A 24,293-nucleotide genomic window follows, 5' to 3' on the forward strand; every position below is an offset into this window, starting at 1 on the left:
TAGATACTAAACAGTATACAGCAGATAGTAGGTACTGTCTGCTGCCTACTGACAGACTGAGTAGGTACTTGGCACTTCGGATACAGACAGACTGAGCCAAACTCAGTTCAAACACAAATTCTAGTGACAAGTTAGTTTGCAAATTCATCAAGACTTCTGAAGCACTCTCAGTAGTTATTCTTTCGAAATGGTGAATTATTGCTTAGTACCCGGATGTTCAATCAGAACAAGAGAAGGACAAGTAGTAAGTTTTCATCACTTACCAGCTAGAGATGTGGAGCGATGCAAACAGTGGCTGCGGGCTATCAACCACCCGATGTTTGGAAAGGACACCGAAATGAAACAGCTGAAAAACCACAGGGTTTGCAGTCTCCATTTCAAGCAGGAAGACTTCGAACTTAATGTCTTGGGAATGAGGAAAACCGCTCTCAAGGACACCGCAATCCCTTCGATATTCACCTTTCCAGATGTGCCATCCGGCTCTAAACGCACCAAACGAGTGCGCCGAAAGGTAAGACTCCCTCTACTCTTCTTCTGTATGGAGGACGAGATCTGACAGAAGTATAAATAAATAAATGTATAAATAAATACTGGAATAAATAAATAAAAGAATGAATAAATAAATAATTAAATGCGTGAATAAATACATAAAAACTGGTAAATAAATGGGACATAAATAATTAAATGTCTTTTATAAATAAATAAATGTGGAAATAAATGTAGAAATGAATAAATGTGGAAGTAAATACATGTAGAAATAAATAAATGTGGAAATAAATAAATGCAGAAATAAATTTAAGACATTTAATTATTTATGTCCCATTTATTTACCAGTTTTTATTTATTTATTCACGCATTTAATGTGCCATCCGGCTCTAAACGCTTCAAACGAGTTCGCCGAAAGGTAAGACTCTCTCTACTCTTCTTCTGTATGGAGGACGAGATCTGACAGAAGTATAAATAAATAAATAAATAAATGTATAAATAAATACTGGAATAAATAAAAGAATGGATAAATAAATAATTAGATGCGTGAATAAATACATAAAAACTGGTAAATAAATGGGACATAAATAATTAAATGTCTTTTAGAAATAAATAAATATGGAAATAAATAAATGTAGAAATGAATAAATGTGGAAGTAAATACATGTATAAATAAATAAATGTAGAAATAAATGTAAGACATTTAATTATTTATGTCCCATTTATTTACCAGTTTTTATTTATTTATTCACGCATTTAATTAATTATTTATTTATTCATTCTATTATTTATTTATTCCTGTATTTATTTATACATTTATTTATTTATTTATTTATTTTTACTTCTGTCAGATCTCGTTCTCCATACTTCTGATCACACACAGTGATACAGTCGTCTGCAGTAAAGCAGCACATCACGTATAAGTTCTTTATAAGTTAGCTGTTATCAATGTAAATCTGCTTTGTTTTGTGTGTGAATAGTTATGTTATTGAAATGTTTTTAACTTTATTGCACGTATGGCATTTCAGACTCCAACGACGTCTGCTGCTGATGATGATGATGAGGAACAATGCCTGCTCACCTCAACACCGGACAAAATACCTGCCTCTGTCCAAGCACAGTCTGTAAGTTTTGTCATCATATTCTTTCAAAAGTAATTCTAAAACGACTGTATGAAAATAATTAGTGGAGTTTAAAATTGAAAAGAAACCTCTTGTTTGTTTTAAAGTCATCATGCCCAAGTACAGTACTAGAGGCCTCAGTGTGTTTCTGGTTAATAAAGACTGTTTTGGAAAATTATTTTGGATTTTTTTCATTGCCAGACAAAAGACTAGATTGATGATGATGAAATCTTGGATGTCTTTTCTTCATCATCTGCACAGTTTACCCTGTTACAGGTGGAAACAATAAATCAAACCTTATTAAACAGTATTCAGTCAGCTGTCATTATTGGATCAGTAATTCAAATATAATGTCCAAAGATTTGAATATTACACTTGGCAGTATTGCATTTTATATATTTGGTTCATTGGAGTTGTGACTGGTTATTCTGCAAATGGATCCAAACACACCTGTAGAAAGTAAACACTAAAACGTGCAGATTATTGGGTCTGCAGTGACCGGGAGGGTTACTGCCAGGCAAAAGGAAGAGCCTCCATACCAAAGCACTTTTTCCTTGGGGGGTAAATGGTTAATTATTGTTTTGGCACATAAAGCACATAAAGCACATAATTATTAAAGTATGCACTGGTGACAGATGTAACATTTGAAAGCATCCTCACAGCATGCTCAAAGCTCTTTTACACCGCAGGTCACACCTACACACTCACACACTGATGGCAGAGGCTGCGATGTAAAGTGATCATCAGTAACTAATCCCATTCATGCAAATGCATACGCCACTGACGAAGCAGCAGGAGTATTTTGAGCTGGGGATCAAACCAGCTCCTGCAGCAACATGTTTGCAAAACGAAACAGAAATGTATGCGTGTAAACACAAAAATATAATTCAGATACAGCATATAGACATATACAAAATCAAATAAAATTCAAATAAAAAATAGTTTTAAAAAAAAGACAATCAACACTCAGGGGTTTGAAAAAAGGAGTTAAATTTAATTATTTACACTGTAAGCGAATCTAGGGCTGGGTTGAGTCATCAGTGGATTACATATATTTTTTCCCAATTCAATATTGATTCAGAAAATCCTGATATAGATTATTTCAGTTGTAGTGAAACCCAATGTGGTGCGGCATGCTGTTATCTATTTGCATTTATGATACAGATATGTTTATACATAAGTCTTTTTTTAATTGCACAGTTTAAGTTTGATTCATCTAGGGGTATTCTCTAAATATATATGTATGGGAGGGGAGCAGAGGGGGGGGGGGGGGGGGGCGTCGGTTTTGCGGTTTATATTGTAACAAATGTTTCATGTCATGTCTTTGTAACCTGCTACTGGACGCTTTGAATTTCCCTCGAGATCAATAAAGTATCTATCTCTCTCTCTCTCTCTATCCCTCTCTCTCTCTCTCTCTCTATCCCTCTCTCTCTTTCTCTCTCTCTCTCTCCGTCTCTCTCTCTCTCTCTCTCTCTCCATATCTCTCTCTCTCCATATCTCGCTCCGTCTCTATCTCTCTCCATCTCTCTCTCTATCTATCTCTCTCTCTATCTCTCCATCTCTCTCTCTATCTCTCCATCTCTCTCTCTATCTCTATCTCTCCATATCTCTCTCTCTATCTCTCCATATCTCTCTCTCTCTCTCTCTATCTCTCTCTCTCTCTATCTCTCTCTATCTCTCTCCATATCTCTATCTCTCTCTATCTCTATCTCTCTCTATCTCTCTCCATATCTCTCTCTCTCTCTCTCTCTCTATCTATCTATCTATCTCTATCTCTCCATATCTCTCTCTCTCTCTCTCTATCTCTCTCTCTCTCTCTCTCTCCATATCTCTCTCTATCTCTATCTCTCCATATCTCTCTCTCTCTCTCTCTATCTATCTATCTATCTCTCTCTATATATATCTCTCTCTCTCCATATCTCTCTCTCTCTCTATCTATCTCTTTCTCTCTCTCTCTCTCTCTCTCTCTCTGTCTCTATCTATCTCTCTCTCCATATCTCTCTCTCTGTCTATCTATCTATCTCTCTATTTCTCTCTATATATATCTATCTCTCTCTCTCTATCTCTCTCTATACTTTTTTGCCAGTTATCGCTCATCGAAGCAGTACACACGTTTCACCGCAGGGGGGCAGTAATCAACTCACTGAGATTAACAACCGCCAAAGGGCAAAACCGAAGAAGAGGAAAAAAAAAAAACCGCTCTCTCTACCGAACTAGACGTGATGCAAACCATGCAGACAGGAATCATTCAAAACCCCCTTCCACCTGCACATCCGTGTTTCCAAACAAACCAATAACACTCTAAACTTTAAAAAAAATCGGGGGCGGGGGGGGGGTTTCTGGAGCCAAGATGGCGACTACGGAAAGTGGCGACGGACAGCTCGGCCGGACCACCAATCAAGACTCGTGTGTGCAAGTCTCTGGCGCGGTAATGTTCTGCACGTTGTTACGCCTGTGTGCATTACTTATAACGTGTTTGTGTTCAGACACAGCCACACTGACAGTATATTCAACACGTGTGGTTATTTATTGGCAGAGAAGTTCGTTAACTGGTCGCCAGTGTCAACAAACGAGCTAGCTAACATTAGCGCGCTAATGTGCAGGCAGAGGGGCGAGCATAGCCACATGTTAGCCAGGTGTTTACAGGTGTTTACAGGTGTTTACAGGTCGCTTTATTAGGCAACACGCTGTCAAAACATTGCTGAATTAATTGACTTCGACGAGGGTTTTAAACACAAACTGCGCTCTTATTAACTAGTATTTGCTTTAAGCTGTGGTTTGACTGAACTAGCTTGCCGTAGCTTTGCTTTTTGTGTGTGTGTGTGTGTGTGTGTGTGTGTGTGTGTGTGTTTACATTGCACGAACAGCCGACGTTTTGCACGCTTTGTAAACAACAAGCTCACTTTCCTGCACGACAGTCAGATCATACAACTACACTGACAGGACGTGCATGTTGTTGGTTGTCAGTGCTTTGGACTTGCTCACCTGTGTGTGTGTGTGTGTGTGTGTGTGTGTGTGTGTGTGTGTGTGTGTGTAGGTAACACCTCAAACCTGCAGCTTCTGTGAAAACTTAAGATTTAAATCCATCTTCAGTGTTGTCTGCGTTCACTGTTAATCAAGCTACTCATCAGTTAATTAGACCATAAAGATCTCAAACTGTAAATGGTGATGTTACAGCAGCAGGTTGTCAAAGCAATTAAAGCAACAGGTGAATAAATACACAGTAAACCAGCCCTGCAAACACACACAAGCATCCCCAATGCATAGATGGGGTTGCTACATAGTGGATGGATGGATTTGTACACGTAAATAAGATCATTTCTGTCTTTGGGATCAAGATTCAGCTCTCTAGTGAAGCCATCGTCAAACTAAGTATTTGTAAAACTGTCTGAAATAGTTGAATTCTGGTTTGCTTTAAGATTTAAAAAAAAACGTTAATGTGACAGAAAATGACTCTTTGTTAGAGGCTCACACAACATATAAACATTCACACCCATTAGACTCACGCTAGATCATACACAGAAGTCCACAAATAGGTAAAAGCACACGTGCAAAGCAGGTTAAAATAGAAAAGAATAGAATTACTGATTATTGATCCCAAAGTGGGAAATTGTGGCGTTACAGCAGCAGGTTATCCAAACACACAATATGAGTAAAAAACACAATGTTAGCAAATCTAAACACAATATAATATTAAATACAAAGTGAATAAGTACTAAAAATATCAAAACTAAGAATGTGAATATATACAACCAGGATTTAACTGAGCATTACTAGTCTTAAATATGAAAGATTAAATGTAAATGTGCAAAAACAGAGTCGTAAATGGACAGTATTGACATAGGGAGATGTGCAATCAGTGATACTGTAAGTTAAAGTGCATGAGTGTAGACATGTTATCAGCAGAAACTATTCAATATAACGGCGAGTAGACAGTAGACGAGTTTATCTATCCTTGTTTAAAATGCATACTGGGAATAAAACAGTTTTTGATGTGACCTTTTGCTCCTCACGTTTGGGGAACCAACCTGGTCTGATAACTTCTGTTTCCAATGATGATTAACACGAGAATACGAGGTGGAAGAGACCTTTGTGCAACTTGTCAATATGACATATGTTGTTTTCTTTGTTAACTCTGAAGGTTTTCAATGTGTCTGTGTGAAAACATGATTTTTTTGTTTCTTCCAGAACGACAATTCGGTTTAGTTGACTCTTGGACAAACCAATGATGTTTCTCTTCTGCCTCCATCTTTAATAACACAAGAAATAATGAGCACAACACCTCTAAAAAACCGTGTTTATTGTCTTTTGTCCTACACAGGTAACGGAGGGAACAGACGGAGAGTCCATGGAGGCTGTTTCAGAGTCAGGAGCATCAGTGGGTGGTGGAGATCCAGAGATTACACAAAGAGCCTTGACTGATTCCCCTGATGATGGTGCAGAGGATGGCGCTGTTGCTGAACAAGAAATGAAAAAGGAAGAAATCGAACACGCAGACACTGAGTCCGGTGTGGTTTCCTCTCCTGTGTCCCCGTCACAGTCGTCTTCCTTCACAGAAGAGACGGTCACCAAAGTCGTCGTTCAAGGGGATGAATCGGGAGGCTCAGACTCTGAAAAAGAGACTCCTGAGGTAAAGACTGAAGAAGAGTTTGAGTTAGAAGAAGAGAACGAGGGACTAAAAGACAAAAACTTAAAGGAAGCTCCTCGAGGACCGAATGACAGCACAGAGAAAAACAAGGATGGAAAGACGGAGTCGAGTGTCGACGCACAGCTGGAAAAACGCTCTTTTGGCTGTAATACGAGTGTTTCTGGAGCTGACGACCTCGATGAGATGATGGACATCGGTGCAGTGGACGAGGTGGAACAAGAAGCCCAGATGAAAGAGGAGGAAGAGAATAGTTCAATGGATGTGGATAACAGCCGTTCAGGTAAAGTTTGGCTTGCCGATCACTTTTATCAGCAAAAGAAAAAGAGTTCATTGATGAAGCAAAAGTTCAGTTTTTTGCAGCACAACACGGATGTACTCTGCAAACTTGTCTGTAGGTTATCCAACTTATCTTAGTTTGTGACCAAACAACTTAGCCTGCTTGTCTTGACTCTGTTCCCCTTGCACCCACACACACACAGCACACATACCTGCTCCTCTCCTTCCTTCACATCCCACCGTACCTCATTCGCTCAGTTAATTGTGTGACTTAGCCAATATGCACGAGCAAGACATTACAGACGCTTAACTACATTTCCCACATTTTAAAAATGTTTCTAGGGATGTAACGATTCACTCAACTCACAATTTATTTCACAAAATGAGACTGTAGACAAATGATGACTGATAAAGATTCCTTTAGTGGCTTCTAACCCGCTTGTCAGTGTGGTTTGGCAAGTGTGGTTTTCTCTCAACAAGGGGAGGTGATTGGAGCTTCTCATTAAATGCTGCATCCTGTTGGTTGCTCTATTTGTGTAGTTCTCTGTCTTCTTGTAATATTTGCTCACAGTTTTTGTCTCATCTGTTATCTTCTCACCTCTTTCTAAAAGGCGGTGGTGCGTACTCAATTGCTAAATCTTGCTCTGCAGCTGCTTGACGCTCACCGTATTACTGCGATTCATTTCTCGGAGTACCGATGTGAATCTTGACACCTTTGAATCGATTAATCACGATTTGACGATTCATTTTTACATCCCCAGAAGCTTCAGTTTAAAAATGAGACGTAGCAAACGTCTAAATCTTGTTTTTCTCTCGCTCTCTTGTCTTTGCATCTCTTGTGTGCTGTGATTTTGAAGATAATCCAAAAAACAACACAGCCTCTAAATGGATATCTGTCATTCCTTTGCCTGTACTGATGCTGGTGTCACACAGACTTTTATTGTAGAGTAGTCATGGAAACGAGAAAATTGAGGTTTTCAATTTGAATCAAACAAGCACAAAATGCACCTGGCTTTGTCTGTAAGTTATTTTAAAGGAGTGAATGGAAGAAAATCAGCGTAGAGATGGCTTTTCATCCACCTGCTCTGCTTTAACAGAGCAGCCTCATTGTTCTGCACGCTTTACTGTCATGGTTCATCGGCCTCTTAACTGGATCAACGAGTGCCACCAGCTGCTAATCTTGATCCTCCAGCTGATAATTATATCATAACTGAAAAGGTTTTCAACAGGTTGTTATATTTCTGTTGAAAACCAGATTTAGAACCACTAACTTGTTTATTTTTCCTGAAGCCCTCTTTATTTCTGCATTCTCAACATGTCCTCACAGCGTCTTTGGCAGGGGACAGCAACTCTGTGGAGGAGGAAGCCGATGTGAAGCCCACCGTGTTACCATCGACTTCAGAAGAGGAAAAAGTGCAGAAAGTCAAAAAAGCTCTGGACTCGACGCAGTCAAGCTCGTCTCCATCGTCTCAGGCCACAGCCAGCACAGGTGAGTCACCTGAAGAGCATCGAACAGCTGTTCTCTTCAGGAGGTTAACTCACACCTTCACTCTTAACTCACACTTAGACAGTAAACGATCCCAAAAAGTTAGTTATTTCTGACGTTGTACCTTTGTTAAAAGTTTCATAATGTCTGTTTCTTTTAGGGAGGGACAGCTCATCACCAGCAACCGTGATGAATGGGATGAAAGTCGTGAAGCTGTCACAACCTCGATTTGACAAAGTAAGTAAATTCTGCCTTTCTGGTTTTAACAGACGACATCACATCACTCTTGTCCTCGCTTCCCTCCTCTGGCGTCCTGTCACTTTCTGATTTTACTGATCACTTTAAAGCTCGTCTTTGTCTCTCCCTGTGTTGATGTTTTTTTTGTAGACATCTCTCTCTTGCCTGAATGTTGAGTTTACGTCATTGCTTTGTCCGTCAAAGCACTTTCTAAACATCTGTTTTTAAAGGTGCTATATAAATGAAGTTATTATTCTAGTTATTTAAAAACAGGCTTGTGGTTAAAGGTGTACCTTCACTGCTGTTTCTCAGATGTCTGATTCCAATTTGTCCAGTTTCAGCCTGACAGAAAGAAGTCAATAACAAAGTTTTTCTTTCTTTTTCCTCCTGTTGTAGGAAAGGTTACGTTCTTCGTCTCAGCCCGTCCCTTCCTCTCCATCACCGCCTCTGGTGAAGGTGAAGGATGAGCCGGTAGACGAAGAGTACGAACTGGCTCAGATGTCCTCGACGCCTTCGGCCAGCGTGAAGGACGAGCCCAACACGGCAAAGGTGTGAAGCAAACATCCATCTGAAGTTTCAAACATTCAGCCATTTACATCATACATCAGTCTCAGGGCGAGGAGGGCTTTGTAGGTGATAGTAAGGAGTTTGAGGTGGATACGCGGGGCGATGGGGAGCCAGTGGGGGGTTATGAAGTACGGGGGTGGGGGCCTCTCAGTCGTACCCATGGGGATGAAAAAAGCAAAACATTTTCATAGCTTTTTACATGTTGCATATGTTAAAGGTTAAATGACCTTCAGTCAGGATCGAATGAATCCAGAATCTCTGATCGCAGCGTTTTTATTGACAGGAGGACTTGAGGATCGGCTCGGTGTTCTCCGTGACTCCAGCTGCAGAATCTCCGTCGCTGCCCGTCATCAACCCCCCGTCGGCGCTCATGTACTGTTCCAACTGCAAGAAGTTGCTTTCAAAAGGACAGACGGCGTTCCAGAAGAAGGGGAACCCGGCGCTCTTCTGCTCCACCTCCTGCCTCACCACGTCTCTCCCCACGGGCCTCGGACACACAAAGATCTGCCACAACTGCCAGAAGTGAGTCGAACTCAAAACAATTCAGAACCTGCGCTGGACTCGTTCATATGAGACACGGCTGATGTAAATTAGTGTTCTTGAATCGGTGACAGAAACTGCAAACATCGCCTCTCTATTTATACAGAAAAGTAAATATTGTACATCTATAGATGATCTGCTGTCAGAATTTAAAAAACAAACCTCTAACCAACCGTGTTTATCTCGTCCTTCCTCGTCCCCTCAGGTTGATATTGCGGCCGCAGGACGTCATTCTGGCTCCAGATAACAAAGGAGCCATGAAGGAGTTCTGCAGTCAGACCTGCCTCACCGCCTTTAACTTCAAGAAAAACCCGGCGCCCTTCAAGGTGTTCCCCAACAGCCCAGAAACCACTCAGCCAGCAGCACCGCCGTCCCTCTGCAGCATGTGCACCAGATTCGGTGTGGTAAGTCAAACAGAACCGTCTTCCTACATGATGGAGATTTGATCTGTCAAATAAGACTCACTGATCTTCTGTGCCCCCCGCAGAGCAAACATGAGGTGATCCTGAGCGGCTCTGTCCACAAGCTCTGCAGCGACGCCTGCTTTAACCGCTTCCGCACAGTCAACAACCTCGCCATGGCCGGCTGTGCCAACTGCGGCTCGTATTGCCACAACAAACCCATCATGCTGAAGCTGGAGGACAGCAACAAAACTCTGTGCAACCTCGACTGTCTGGCCAAGTACAAACAGGTATGAAGAATGTTTGAAGAAGAAGAGAAAAGTAAAACTACATTTCTCTGTTTTCGTCAACATTACTGAGGGTCAGCTTGACCCGTTTGAATCAACGTTTGAGTGTTGACTATTGACCAAAAATAAACAAACAGATTGTTAGCTAACGTTAAGTTTGAGCTCCATTCATGGGGGCGGCAGTAGCTCAGGCTGTAGGGACTTAGGAACTGAAAGGTCGCCGGTTCAAATATGTACCATTACCATAACCAGACTTGACATATGCTGTATTTTTTAAATTAGAAAACAAAGACAACCCTGGCATGTGCGATGTGTCGAACCCCCCGGCCGCTGGTAGAAATGGTCGACAACAAAAACCGAGACGATTCGGTGAACCTCTTCTGTAGCAGCAGCTGTGTGATGGCGTACAAGGTCCAGACCGTCAGCGCGTCAGGTACGGCGAGTTGATTCTTCATGTGCATGCTCTCTGTTGGATCGGTTTCTGTTTCTATAAAACTCTCCGCTGTTCCACAGGTTCTCGGATGAATTGTGACAACTGTGGGAAGAACACGGTTCCTGCTTACCACCTGGCCATGTCGGATACCTCCATCAGGAACTTCTGCACTCTTCCCTGCGTCATGGCTTTTCAGGTAAAGAGGGGTGACGCATAAGAGGTACGGGTGTGGGGCCGGATAAACTCACTTATCTTTGTGTTGTTTTATCTCGTTCTTGGATTTGATTCCCTCGTATTTTTTTTTGTTTTGTTTCATCATCAGTGAATCTCCTTCTGGGTTATACTCTTAAAACTCATCCTCATCCATTCATAACACGGTTCTCTTAAATGTAGGCATGGTTGTTTCAGGTAGGAGTTGGTAAAATCAGCAATGTAACTATTGGGAAGTCATATCGAATAAAGAGTCCAAAGATATAAATCTGCAGCCCGTTGATGGTACATTCAACGGATTTGCACGCCGACATTTTAAGAAATTATTTAAAATAATTTGGCCTTTTCAGTTCCACAAACTCAAAAAACAACCGTTATAAATTATCTTCTTTACTGACAATGTCCCGAGAAGACAAAGAAGTGAAAAAAACCTCCATCCACCTTCTCTTTATTTTCACCATAGTCAAATTCAACTCACAGCCCCCCCCTCACTCTGTTTTCTGTTTTTTTTTCTGCGCAGGAAAAGTTCAAGAAGTCCCAGAAGCAGGTGAATGTTTTCACCAAGCTGCCGATCGGATCCACACAAATCCAGCCCGTCGAGCCTCTGCTGCCTCAGCATGACGTCCCCAAAGGATCACAGAAACTGAACTGTGCCCAGTGCAAAAGCAACATAACCTTCAAACCTGAAGTCATCCAGATCAAGGTAACTTTTAAAAATAAGCTCCAATGTGAGTTTGGGCTCTTATTTCCCCCGACACTTTTTAATTAAAATTGTATTCTTCAAAAACCTTTTAAAGACACAAACAAAAAAAACATTTAATATCAGTTTTGCACTGCGTAGCTTCAGTACTTTTCAAATTCCATGTGGGACTCAATAGCTTTAAATCCTTTTGTCCAAAGATTTTTAGCATATCTTGCAAGTCGCTGCTGTCTGTGCCAGTCACCGCTACGACCATGGTGCACGTAAATTGAACGGCTGCAAGGCAGATCTATTCTCGTCATAGCATAACGTTTAAACTACAACACTTAAAACGTTTTGATCCACTAATGAAAAAGTACAATGATTGACTACAAATTTTAGTTTTGCATTTGGCTCTGACATTTGTTGTGCTTTTCTCTGAGCTGTTTAAAAAATCATTTTAAAGGAACGTTTAGTGAGAGGACTTTTGCAGAAGTCTCAATTGGTTTTAACTCGGTGTATCTTAAAAAACATGCCAACAAGTGTTTCTACATTTTGTAGCGTCTGTTTTCACGGTCACCATCCAAGTCAAAGCGGAATATTAAGTGTCTGCGATCGAGAAAAAAAACTATACAAATTAAAAATTACACTCTAAATTCAAGAGCTGTGTGACATTGTTTAAGCTGCAAATGTCGATGAATAAAAGTCTTATCTAAATATATTGCCACAAGGACAATCTCAGCCCTGAGAGTTATGAAGACGTGATGTACTCACTGACCAATGTTTAATCTCTGTATTTAGAATTTATCGTTAAAAGCAGCTCTATATAATAATAATAATAATAATAATAATAACCTAAATTTGTGGTGCACTCTTCAAAATCGAGTTACAAAGTTCTCTTCAAGGTCAGCAATAAAACAAATTTAAAAACGGGCATGTTGTAGAATAAAGGTCCCGACACACCAAGGAGATCGTCGCCCTAGTCTTTGCTGTGTGTCCGGCTCCGTCACTACCCATCGCTACCCTTTTTTCGGGCCGATCCAAAATGTTGAATCTTGTTGGCCGGCGTGATTGGTGAGAGGAATCTCTCCGATCGGCTGCTCAGCTAAGCGAATCGGTGCACGAGAAGAAAAACGGAAGTGATGAAAGCAACTAAACGACTTCAGTCGAGAGGGCACACTACCATGGATGTAATAAGAAGGCGCACACATGGACCGCTTATCTCACATGTGTCATCATCTCATCTGATCACAATATTTTATTAGAACAACACGGCGTTCTGGACGGTAGAAACAGAAGAACAGCTGATCGCAATGATCCAGGAGAGGCCATCTCTGTACGACATCACAGAGAAACGTTATGCCAACCGAGAGGTTAAAACGGCACTGTGGCTCGAGATCGTAAATAAAATGATTATATCAGGTAAGATTTTCTTCATCGTCACTGAGATCTTTCTTTATTGTTTGTGTTATTGTTAAATGCCCTTAAAGGTCCCATATTATGCTTTTTCTGGTTTTATATGCTCTTTAGTGTGTTTTCCAAGTGTCCTGTGCATGTTTAGGCACATCTATGTGCAAAAATTCAAAGTCCACGGAAACGTGGCTTCTCCTACGTCCTCCTGTTAGCTGTAGCATTAGCTGCATGTAATGCTCGGTTCTAGCCCCCCTCGATAAAGTCAGTCCGACGTCATTGTCAGTGTGAGACCACTGATCTAAGCCCATTGGCTCGTTGTGGCAAGCACAGCAGCTCATGTTGCACGCCCATTAACTTCTGTAGCACGCCCACAATATACCGTAGCCTGCGGTAGCACAGTAGTGCTAAGGTGCTAATGTTTACGCTCCCCTCGGACGGAGCCAGTGGCTGCATTCCCAATATGGTAAAAGAGGCGGGACATTTCCGAGAACCGTGCTGAGCAACTGACCAATAACGACAGAGCGGATCGGCAGACCAATCAGAGCAGACTTGGCCCACGTGGGGTCTAACAGTGTGGGCTCAACAGAGTGTAGCTGACGGACTCAGAGCGGAGAGGGAGCAAGGAGGAGCAGTACATGAAAACAGACACTTTTTTTTAACTTCAGCTATTGTGAACGTACAAAAGTAGGTACATAGATTAAATATACGAACCCCAAAAAGGGCATAATATGGGCTCTTTAAAGGAAGAATATGCGACTTTTTGATCCAGTGAGCACTAGCATGAAACCAAAACAACTACGATCTTTATTATGCTCGTATCTTCACACTGCGTGTAAATTTACACTAAATGACGCGATCAAATAAGCAGGGAGTACAGTATGTTATTCTTCTTTTCTCTAGTCCCTCAATTAAACAACAAACATCACAGATAGCGGGACTCGGGTTTCACACTCATTGTAGACAGTCATTACTCAGAGTTATTTTCAGAGGATATACTTGATTTCTGCTAAATTTAAGTGTGAAAAATCGCATATTCTTCCTTTAACGTTATTCTCTCAACCTCGGTTTGTGTTGAAGTGCTATAACTAGCAAACTTTGTATACATTTGAGTATTAACGCTAATGTAAAATTGTGCCATTTACTAACTAAACATTTTGCTGTTTGACTCCTTTGTATGAGTTTTTCTACGCTGTGGAAATGCTACTTTAACTTATGTAGAATATCTTAATCCACCACTGAAAATAGCCTTTGTTGGCACTGCGTATAGACATGATTTGGACGTGGGCACAATATTTAAAAATGCGTCTTTGTCTCACAGAGAAAGAGCTCAAGAAGAGGTGGGATTCTCTGAGAACCCAGTACGCCCGCTACAAGCGACTTGCTCCACCTGGAGGCTCTGGAGCCCAGAAGAGTAGCAGGCAGCAGTGGATCTTGAACCGGCTGCAGTTTTTGGAGCCACACACAAAGAGGAGGAAGACCCGTTCAAATCGTGCTATCAGGGTAAATTAACTATTCAGTAAAATAAAACATTGTTTCTTGCTTCTTTCATTTACTTATGTAAAGTCACTTTGGGTAAAAGTATCTGCTACATGACAAAAACTTTAATATGACTTTGTATGAAGTGGCCGCTGATTGTCCAGATGGGGGTTCTGCCTCTTTTTTACATGTAGCCTTTCAGACCTTAACTTGGTTTTACTCTCACGTTGTCTTCCACAATCTGCCATGAAGTGTGTTCTTAGCATCTGAATACAGCCATAGCCTTATCATTAAAAAGTTTATACAGTGAGGGAAGCTTGTACTCACACTGGGCACTTCACACCTGACCACACCCTGGCCCAGATTTCAGGGTATCGTTCAACCCAACGATAACAATCCTCTGCTTTTGTTGTGGATGCTTGGTGAACAGAATCCATGGTGTTAAATTCCCCTTATTGTGATTTTTTTTTTTTTTTCCCAAAGAAACTGGCTGACTCTGACTCGCCCTCTGATGGCACCAGCAGCGAGGCCGGAACCAGGTCCCCTCTAGAGGAGTCCAGCACCTCTCTGAAGGAGCCCAACGTCTGTGAGGCTACAACAGGGACATGCACTCGTCTGGCAGAGTCCACCATCTGTGGAGAGGACTCTCGATCTGAGCTGTTGCCAACCACCTCTAGGTCGGTAACTCCCAGGCCTCGGGCGAAGAGAAGCAGAAGGATGCTCGACAAGTCTGCCAGTGAGGAGTCGGCTTACTTACTCCGGACAATCAGAAAAAGCCTGGAGGGTCTAGCTTCTGAGAAAGACACAGATGACATTGCTATGTATTGCAAGAACTTAGAGAAAAGATTGCGGAAGTTGCCTCCACATGTGCGGCCATATTTACAGCATGAGGTGGACAACTGCCTGTCTAAATATTTAGCATACCAGAGCCAGTTAACTCAGTTGTAAAAGATTGATATTCTTTTATTGTATGTCTTTAATTGTACATATTTTATTGTATTTATTGTATGCTGCTTTATGACTTTGTTATATTGACATAAAACGCTTTGACTTTAATAAAGAGAATTGCACATCTTTGGCAATATAGAAAGATAGATTTACTTTATTGATCCCAAACTGGGAAATTGTGGTGTTACAGAAGCAGGCTATCAGAGCCAATAAAACAATATAAGAATAAATAAAAAGTAAATAAGTACTAATAATATAAAGAATAAGAAGAAATAAACATCTCACAAAAAGTAAGGAAATGTGTCTTTGGTAGATTATTTCTTTGTAACAATGCTTCTTGGCAATGCATCTTACACCGCTGGAAAGCCTGTTTATTTCCCTTTTTAAACGGTGCCATTGGGGTGCTGGTGGCGCAGTGGTTAGAGCGCACACCCCATGTATGGAGGCTGCAGTCCTCCTGGCGGGCGGCCCGGGTTCGGGTCCAACCTGAGGCTCCTTTCCCGCATGTCGTTCCCCACTCTCTTTCTCCCTGATTTCCGACTCTATCCACTGTCCGATCTCTCCAATAAAGGCACAAAATGGCAAAAAAATAAAAAATTGGTGCCACATTTGTAATAAAGATGCATTTGTGGGATGAGCAGCAGAGCTGAGTATGTGGGTTGCACCCTTGAAAAACCTGCCAAATCTTCTCTGCCGGTTCTCTATTAACCGAAAAGACCAAGTGTTGTAAAGTGTTTGTGTTTTGCCTCCTAATTAATTATTGGATTGATAAATTCCTTTAACATGTGGAACTGAACAGGAAAGAGCCGAGCAACATTTTTAAAATGGGAGGTTTCATTAATCTCCAGCTCTCGACACAGGTTCAGGAAAGCCCCTTGAGCATGCCGCTGTAGTATCCATGTTTTCACCCATTTATTGCGGTTTCTTCTTATTGGTCGCCTTAATTTGTGTTTGCAGGATAAGTTGGTGTTTGTCTGCAGTATGGACTGTTCTCACGAGTTCAAGAAAGCTAACTTTGTGACAAGCCTGTGTGAATACTGTAAGATTGCAAAGATCACAAGAGACGTCAAGAGAATAAGCAACAAAGACTGCTTCTTCTGCAGCGACGGTAAGAGGACATCAGTTCATCAAAGTGATTTATTTGACTTTCCGAGGATTGTAACTGCACATTTTATAACAGTTATAAAGCTTTTTTTTGTATTTTAGAGGCCTGTGAATCGTCCATTGTGTCCCTAATCTTTTCCTCTTCTTCCCTTCAGGCTGTATGCTCCTCTTCAGACACGACCTGACTAAAAGCTGGGGGAAACACTGCAGCGCCTGCGTCTATTGCCACTCTACGTCCAAGAAGCTGGTGACGGCTCAGTACGGAGGCTCAACGGAGGAGTTCTGCTCCGAGGAGTGCCGGTCCAAATACACCATGCTCTTCTGTCATGTAAGCAAACCTCAGTGCCGTTTCTCAAAACCACGGTTGGACTCAAACTCTGCAGATAAAGATGACGGTAATGATGTCACTTTTTTTCCTCTCAGGTTGCAAAGTGTGACACCTGCGGCCGTAAAGGAAAACTGAAGCAGAGTCTCCCCCTGCTGGGAGAGGTCAAACACTACTGTGACCTGACGTGTCTGCTGCAGTTCTGCTGTGAAAACGCGGCCAAGCCGAGCGAGACACTCAAAGGTGAGGATTATTATTTGTAGTTTTATTCATGTTTTTTTTTTATCAACAATGTTGTAGGACATCAAAGTCATAGTCAGAGTGTGTTCTGGTGCTACAGGTGGAGGAGAGGACACTCCGGTCATTGCCAATGTGATGTCTCTTGCTGGTCCTCCATCAGCGAAATCCAGTGCTCCTGAGAGAATTACCCGAAGTAAACAGAAACACATACACACCAGATTTTTCAGCTTTGATAGAAGACTAGTAAAAATCAAACAATTTCCACACCACGGCAACAAAAATAGAAGTTCTAGACTTCCATCATTGGCTTATTTCTTGTTTTTATTTTTTATTTTACCAAATCATGCAGGCAAACTCCTTCACACATTTTGGTACGGAAGCTTTGCCAACAAATTTTAGATTGTGCTTACATCCTTTATGAATCCCCTGAGATAGTTTCTAGTTTAAAATTCTGTTAGTCAGAGACATGCTTCTCACACACTTAGGCCCAAAATATTAATTAGTGGAGAGATTTCAGAGTGGGGCTGCTACACAGGAAGCACACCATAGTGAGGTTCTGTGCCTTGCTCGACGGTACTCAGGAAGTGATCTGGCACCTCTCCAGCTACCAGACCAACTTCTATATTTTGACCCCAACCCATGTCCCTACAGACTGAGCTACTGCCGCCCCAGTAAAGTTTTGAAGCTTTGCTGCTTTTTGATACAATGGAATATTGAATTAATGAATTATTGAATTACACATCGTTTTAAAATATGTTGTGACAAAAATTTGATTAAAAAAAAAAAGTTTTTCTGGTAGGAATGTTCTTGTCTGATCTCAGAGATTGGTATCATATTAGCTCTTTTGAAACCAGTCTTATCCCTATTTTATGTCTTGTCAAAACTGATTTTCAACCACAAAGATTTGTAGTAAGCATGTGCTGAGCGACGGCTCATGCTCAGCCCTCGCTGCACATGCACATCGTCTATGTCATTCCCCACTCCTCCTTCTTGAACAACGAAGCATCTCTTGGGTTCAAATTAGAACGACAAGTTCAGGATTGCTGACAAAAAGCAAATTACACTACTTCATTATTTTGTATGTCAAAGAACATGAGAGAAAAACACACTTTAAGTGTTGCTTCTGACTATGTCACGCTTTGTCTCCACAGGCACAGCGTCTAACTCTAAGAACTCCGGACATGTGAGTTTACATTGAATGTTGTCTGTTTTTATATCCAGTGAAAATACAATATAATATGTGCAAGCAGAAAAAAATGCTTGTGTTTAATCTTGCTCTTAAAGACACAGTATGTAAAGTCCGCCGCCAGGGAGCCCACAATCAAAACAATAACAAAAGATGACTTTGAGGCTTGCAGGGAATCATGGGAGTGATTCTATCCGCTCCTGTCTTTATATAAATCCACTTTTGATGATTTCTGCTGTGGATGAGGTTCATTTTTTGGTTTAAACATTTTCAATTTTAAGAGTTTTTAAATGTATGCCGTGTCTCTGTCCTTCAGATCAGCGTTCAGACGGATAAAGTAAAAACTCATCCTCCTCCTCCTCAAAAAATACTGAAGAACAAGGCCGTGCTCTGTCGACCGCTGGTGCAGAACAAAGGGGTCTCGTGTAAAACACAAACGGCGGACGTCGAAGCACAAACGGGTAAAGTCTACGCTGACAACAACATTTCTCGTCTCGGAGTCGCTTTGAGCCAGATAACCCCAGAAAACAAACACAGTAACTAAAGAAGTTCTGACTCCTGATAAGGTCACAATATTCAGTGTTACCAAGCTGCTTATTAGCATGCTAATTAGTTGCATACTGGCTATTATTAGTCATTATTAAGCGCTTATTAGTACCTTATTCTACATAAACACAGTCTATAACTTAATAGGTCGTTTTGCCCTCCTAATAACTGCTTATTGATAGTCAGTTAGGAAGTAGAACCTGTATTATGGTCTTAATGTGCTTTGCCTAGTTTGGCTCTTATAAGGTAGAAGTAAGCAACTTAGGTTCAGTGTGCAGAAATTCAGTTTTACTTCATTTAAATTTCTCATTTTAAACAATATGAACTTCACAAACCCACAGCAACCATCGCAAACTGGAAAAAAGGCACAATAAAAAAAAAATGTTTAACCCACAGACCACACACGCAGGAGCTCAACCTCTGTTCTTTATACATCTTCAACTCAAAGTCTCTATTTGTTAATTACAGTACAAGTATACTGTTTTATTCTGAGCTGACATAACCTGACTTCTTATTTCCTGATGTTTTGGTATTTATAATTTAGATTGTATGTTTTTAAAGATCCCTGACGTTGTTTTTTCTTACTTAATTTTTGTCTCTTTATAGATGACCTCTTTCCTAGACTCATGGTTGTGCCTATCCCAGTCCCGGTGTACATCCCTGTACCCATGAGCATGTACAGCCAGCTAACACCCAAACCTGTCGGCCTGCCATTACCTGTACGTCAAACTCCTTCAGCTTCATTATTTCATCCTCTGGTTGTCATTAAATGTCTATATTGGACAACAAATATGCTACTCAAACAAACATTGAGGCTGTTCTTCTTCTCTCTATCACAGCTACCCGTACCCATGTTCCTCCCTGTGACCATGGACAGCGCAGAACAAATCGTGGAAACCATCCAGGAGATCAAGCAAAAGATCCCGTCCGACCCCTACGAGGCAGAGCTCATTCTCATGGCTGAGATGGTCGCAGAAGACAGCGAGAAGAACAGCAAAGAGGAGAAACCGAAGGCGAAACTGATGGAAAAAGACAGAGCGAAACAAGAAGCACCAGCGCCAGAAGGTGAGAGAAACTGTTTGAACTGTAATGCATGAAATGTTTGAAGAGTTCTCGTTAACCTCTGGTTCGTTTCTCAGACCACAACAGCAACTACAGTGATGACATGGACACAGAAGATTTGGCCAGTTTCCTCAACAACTGGGAGGAGGCCTCGTCTGACGCAGGTCTCCAGTCTCCGAGTCGACCGTACGCCAATGAGAAGCTCAACCAGATTCTAGACATTCCCGTTGGCATGCCCAATGAGCCTTACTCCGAGCCCCCACCTTCAGCACCGCCTCCCATGGACATCGAAGCAGACTTCACTGTTGGTGAGTTGGCGAGATTATTAAATCTAAAACGTGTCAATACTCAGTTAATTTGAGTTTTATATCTTTTTTTGCCTTTGTTATATGCATTAACTGGAGTTTTTTTAAGTGTTGCATTTCAAGCAATAGAAAAATATGAGAGGCTTTCAAACACTGGTTTGTTTCTTACTTGGTCTGGTGCTTTATGTGGTGTCATTGCTAGAAACTCTGGAGAGGATGGCCCGGCTGAGGGAGCAGTCTCAACGATCCCCGAGCCCTCCGCCTGCAACTTCACGGCGACGACAAGCTCACAGGAAAGCTAGAGAAAAAAGGGTAAGTGTACAAAGTCAGTCAAAAAGTAACTTTGTTGTTAAAATCATTTGTGTAGTGGTGATACGTCGGAAAGATATTTGCATTTTTTTTTTGTCTCATTTGAATCAATATCTCTGCTTCTTCCAAGGGTCGTAAGCCACAGCGTTCAAAGGCAGCTGAAGCATCGTCTAAGAAGGGCTCTTCCAACAAGAGCGTGGCTGTAGAAGTTCCAAAACTCAAGAGTCAATATGGAGTAGATGCCTGGAAACGGTGGATCCAGTGGAGGCAAACTCAGCCCAATGTGGAGAAGCCACGCTTTGGTTGTAAGTCAACAAAACCTTTTTTTTTTTCAAACTTTTTTTTAGTAAACGTGCGGCAAGAAGAATAAACAGATTAATTGCTTTTCTTTTTGCAAAAGTGCCGCAACTAAGCACAGCTGTTTTCTTAGTACGTTCATATTAATTCTCAGACGGCGGCAGCTCCACATACAGACACACAGTCCGACATGCATGCACAAACACTCCCCACCCGGCTCCTCTGAAAGCGTTTGCCTCTGTTACTACCTCCGAAGACTTTCTCCCCCCCTTCCCGACATTCAGATTGAAGGCAAAACATTACAGGGGCCGTAAATATCGCGGCTTGAAGCGACAGTCTACTCTACTAATTTTACTAAAAGTGTGAAACACCAATGGCTCAGACCAGAAAAACCTCTGGACACCACAACTTATCTCAACAAGAACAGGCATGAGGTAGGGGTAGGCGTCTAGACTAGTTGAAAAGTTCTAAAATCCAATTTTGACGACTTCTAACTTAACATATGTTACAGTTCCGTCAGGCTGGATGGACAGGGTAGTCAGACAAATCAGATTTCTGGATTCTTTTTCTCTTTTTTTGTGTTATAAATGTGTTTACCCTTTTTCTCCAACACCTTATATCATGGATTCCAGCTCGTCCAATGGAGTTGAAGGAGGATATTCTTCGGTGCACCACTGCTGAGCTCAGCTACGGCTTGTGTTGCTTCATCAGTGAGGTGAAGCGACCAACCGGAGAGCGGTATTCCCCTGACAGCCTGTTCTACCTCTGCCTCGGCATTCAACAGGTAAGACGTCTTTTACACACTTAACAGATAACAGGTAAGGTTTGCGGTCCTCTGTAAACATGAGTCTCATCTCTTTTGCCTCTCTTTAGCACCTGTTTGAGAACGGCCGTGTGGAGAACATATTTATGGATCGGTTCTACAATAAGTTCTCTACTGAGTTCACTAATATGCTGAGAGGTTTCAAACCTCAAATCACAGCAAAAGGTGAGTTATGCATCATTTTACTCAGTGTATGTCCTACAGAAGCATCTCGATTATTGCGTATTGATCAGAGGTATAACAGACCTCTCTCTGTGTTTCTTCAGGTTATATCCATTCCCGTGTGGAGGAGGAGTATCTGTGGGACTGTAAACAATTGGGGGCTTACTCCCCCATCGTCCTCCTCAACACTCTGCTTTTTTTCTGCTGCAAATTCTTTGGCTTCACCTCGGTGGAGCAGCATCGTCAGCTGTCCTTTGCCCACGTCATGCGCTGCACCAAAACAAACGCAAACAACACCAAGACCACTTATCTGCGCTTCTACCCTCCAATATCAATAAATGAGGCTGAATCAGGTATTGTTTCCACAAAGCATGTTGTAATACCATATATTTTACGCCCTTCTGTTTTGCCTCCAGACGCTCCTCTTATGTACTCACTCTGAGAGGCCCAGTGGTATTTTTAAGTAATAGAGAGGGAGAATCAGTGTGCTTTTTCTGGACCTCACTTTGAATGAAGGAAAGTCTAAGGCCCCACGTCCACCTAGCGTTTTTTCCAGGCAGAAAAGCGGAAAGTGCTTGTATGAAGCGTTTGTGAAAGCACAGAAGGATATATTCAGGAAAATTAGAGACAAAAATTGTGATCTTCTTATTCCTGGTGTTTCATTCTATACTGCTTTCCAGTTGTATGCTCTGTGTCCCTTGACGCTGACAATACGCCAAAGCATTGATATAAAGGTATCCACCACGCTTTCTGCAGCGTCTTTCTTCCATTACGCCCACTCCCCATCCCCCACCCACCCTCCAGTTTGACCAGGAAAACTTCCCGCTAAGAGGTGCATATGTGAATAATTACATGAGAAATTGTGTCAATGTGTTTTCTGCTGTTTCCCTCACAGATCCTGAAGTTCCAGCAAAAAAGAAAAAGGAGGAGGAAAATAAAGAGGCTGTCCTGGAGATGATTGAGAACACAGAGAACCCTCTCCGCTGTCCAGTCAGGCTCTATGAATTTTACCTCTCCAAGTGGTGTGTTGCCTGTTATATATTTCTTTATTTGATTCTGTGTTTAGTACTTTAATCAAACACAAGATATGTATTGTTCTCCTCAGTTCTTGTTCATGTTGACATCAGCTAATTTCTTCCATTCAGCTCGGAGTCGGTCAAGCAGCGCACCAACCTGTTCTACCTTCACCCCGAGCGCTGCTGCGTCCCCAACAGCCCCCTGTGGTTCTCCTCCACCCCTCTGGATGACAGCACAATGGAGGCCATGCTCATTCGCATCTTAACCGTCAGAGAGCTACATCTCAAGACGTGGCAAGAGGGAGAGGGGAAGCAGGCGGGGAAACCTGAAGATCCGCCGTTTATACCTGACGGGGAGGAAGAGGAAGATTCAGAGTGATGAAGAGCAGTGAGAGCGGAAGTGACCTTTTACTGGTGCAGCAGCTTGTTGTGAAAATGTTTTTTTGATTAACTGAAACATTCAAACAAGAACCAATAAACACACATGAACAGAGATAAACATGTTAATACACACTTGTATACATGAATACAATGTACTGAACTGCAGAGGTCACGCTTTCAAAACTACATGTTTATCAGGAATCACAGAAGAAGAATTTGTCAAACGCAGTGTCCGGGTAAGTTGGACTTGGCTCAGCAGGATACTACTGCTCAGCCGGACACATGGCTGTCCTTTGGGGTGGGGGGGGGGGGGTGGGGGGGTTCTGCTGAATGGTTACTTGTCACGATCAACACTACTTGTTATCGTTCACATGTTATGATTCTTTAAGTCCTTGTGGAATTGTGGGTGATATTGTCCTTGTTTGAAATAACCTCAATGAAAAATGTTGTTTCAAGACAAACTGAAAATATCTTCTGTGAACCCTTTGTGTTCAATTTCAAACCTGCAGTTTAGTTTCATTTTTAACAATTTAACGTTGCCATTATTTACCTCTAGTGGAAGAGAAATTATCATATATTTTTTTTTATTCGTGAGGATTGTTAAAAATTCATTCTTTAATTCATCGACGATCTCAGACGTGTTAGAGGCTGGTCCACCTTGCTATAGTGAAAAGTTGAAGATAAACTAACCACACAACCTAGTTTTTTTGTTTGTTTTTTTACTCATAAGATTATCCAACTTTGAAAGGTCACTTGATTGTGCGATTACTGTGATCTTTTACTTGTGTCCACTATTGCAAACAAAATGTAATGTACTGTAACTCAATATCCAGTAGATCTTAAGTTAAAGCGGTTTTGAGTTTATTTGACTACCATTAAGATAATAAAGCTTTCATTTATAGCTTCTATCACTATAAACGCTGATACTCTTTATACCACATTGGACAATTTTACAACCTTTTTGAGTGCCACTTGACCATAAAAATATCCAATACAGTCCCTTTGTGTAAACCTTGGTTATATTAACCCCCAGACCTTAGAAAATGGGCACCAAGGTTCTGAGTATTTTCTATTGCTTGTTCTTTTTTTTTTTGTAATAAAAATATTTAAAAACGTTGTCAAATGTCTCAAAATGTTGTTGTAAATTAAACTGTAGATTTACAGGCTGTTAGCTGTTGAAACATTTCCCCTTTTCTGTAGGATGTCTGTACACTTTAATGAAACCTACAACCAGGTCCTCGTAAACCACATAAACCTGTGTATTCGTTGCATTGTCCGTCCCTGTAGCCAAGGCAACCACGCACGCCGATTCGCTGCTTCTACGTTCTT

General features: G+C 41.4%; 2 protein-coding genes across 4 annotated transcripts; both read left to right on the plus strand.

Moving 5' to 3' along the window:
- Positions 1-24,081, plus strand: LOC109994070 (zinc finger MYM-type protein 4-like). Of its 3 annotated transcripts, XM_065948559.1 has the most exons (28): positions 1-511; positions 1,515-1,610; positions 5,929-6,535; positions 7,859-8,020; positions 8,178-8,254; positions 8,651-8,803; positions 9,105-9,343; positions 9,567-9,765; positions 9,849-10,052; positions 10,332-10,482; positions 10,563-10,678; positions 11,213-11,395; positions 16,166-16,316; positions 16,468-16,640; positions 16,736-16,880; positions 16,978-17,070; positions 18,029-18,060; positions 18,380-18,524; positions 19,216-19,328; positions 19,449-19,674; positions 19,749-19,979; positions 20,179-20,288; positions 20,416-20,590; positions 21,215-21,366; positions 21,456-21,570; positions 21,672-21,920; positions 22,463-22,589; positions 22,713-24,081. In XM_065948559.1, exons 1-28 carry the CDS (start codon positions 188-190, stop codon positions 22,960-22,962), a joined length of 4,998 nt encoding a protein of 1,665 aa, XP_065804631.1. In that variant the 5' UTR covers positions 1-187; the 3' UTR covers positions 22,963-24,081. The 3 variants fall into 3 exon arrangements, with proteins under 3 accessions (XP_065804631.1, XP_065804632.1, XP_029135779.2); XM_065948560.1 differs by lacking the exon at positions 16,978-17,070; XM_029279946.2 differs by lacking the exons at positions 1-511; positions 1,515-1,610 and adding an exon at positions 3,778-4,035.
- LOC109994069 (uncharacterized) lies at positions 12,859-15,780 on the plus strand. Its single transcript, XM_065948562.1, has 2 exons — positions 12,859-14,284; positions 14,744-15,780. The coding sequence occupies exons 1-2, from the start codon at positions 14,054-14,056 to the stop codon at positions 15,206-15,208; spliced, it is 696 nt and encodes a 231-aa protein (XP_065804634.1). The 5' UTR covers positions 12,859-14,053; the 3' UTR covers positions 15,209-15,780.
- Positions 24,082-24,293: the final 212 nt, after the last annotated feature.

This window comes from Labrus bergylta, chromosome 19, assembly GCF_963930695.1.
Source record: "Labrus bergylta chromosome 19, fLabBer1.1, whole genome shotgun sequence".
Taxonomy (NCBI): domain Eukaryota; kingdom Metazoa; phylum Chordata; class Actinopteri; order Labriformes; family Labridae; genus Labrus; species Labrus bergylta.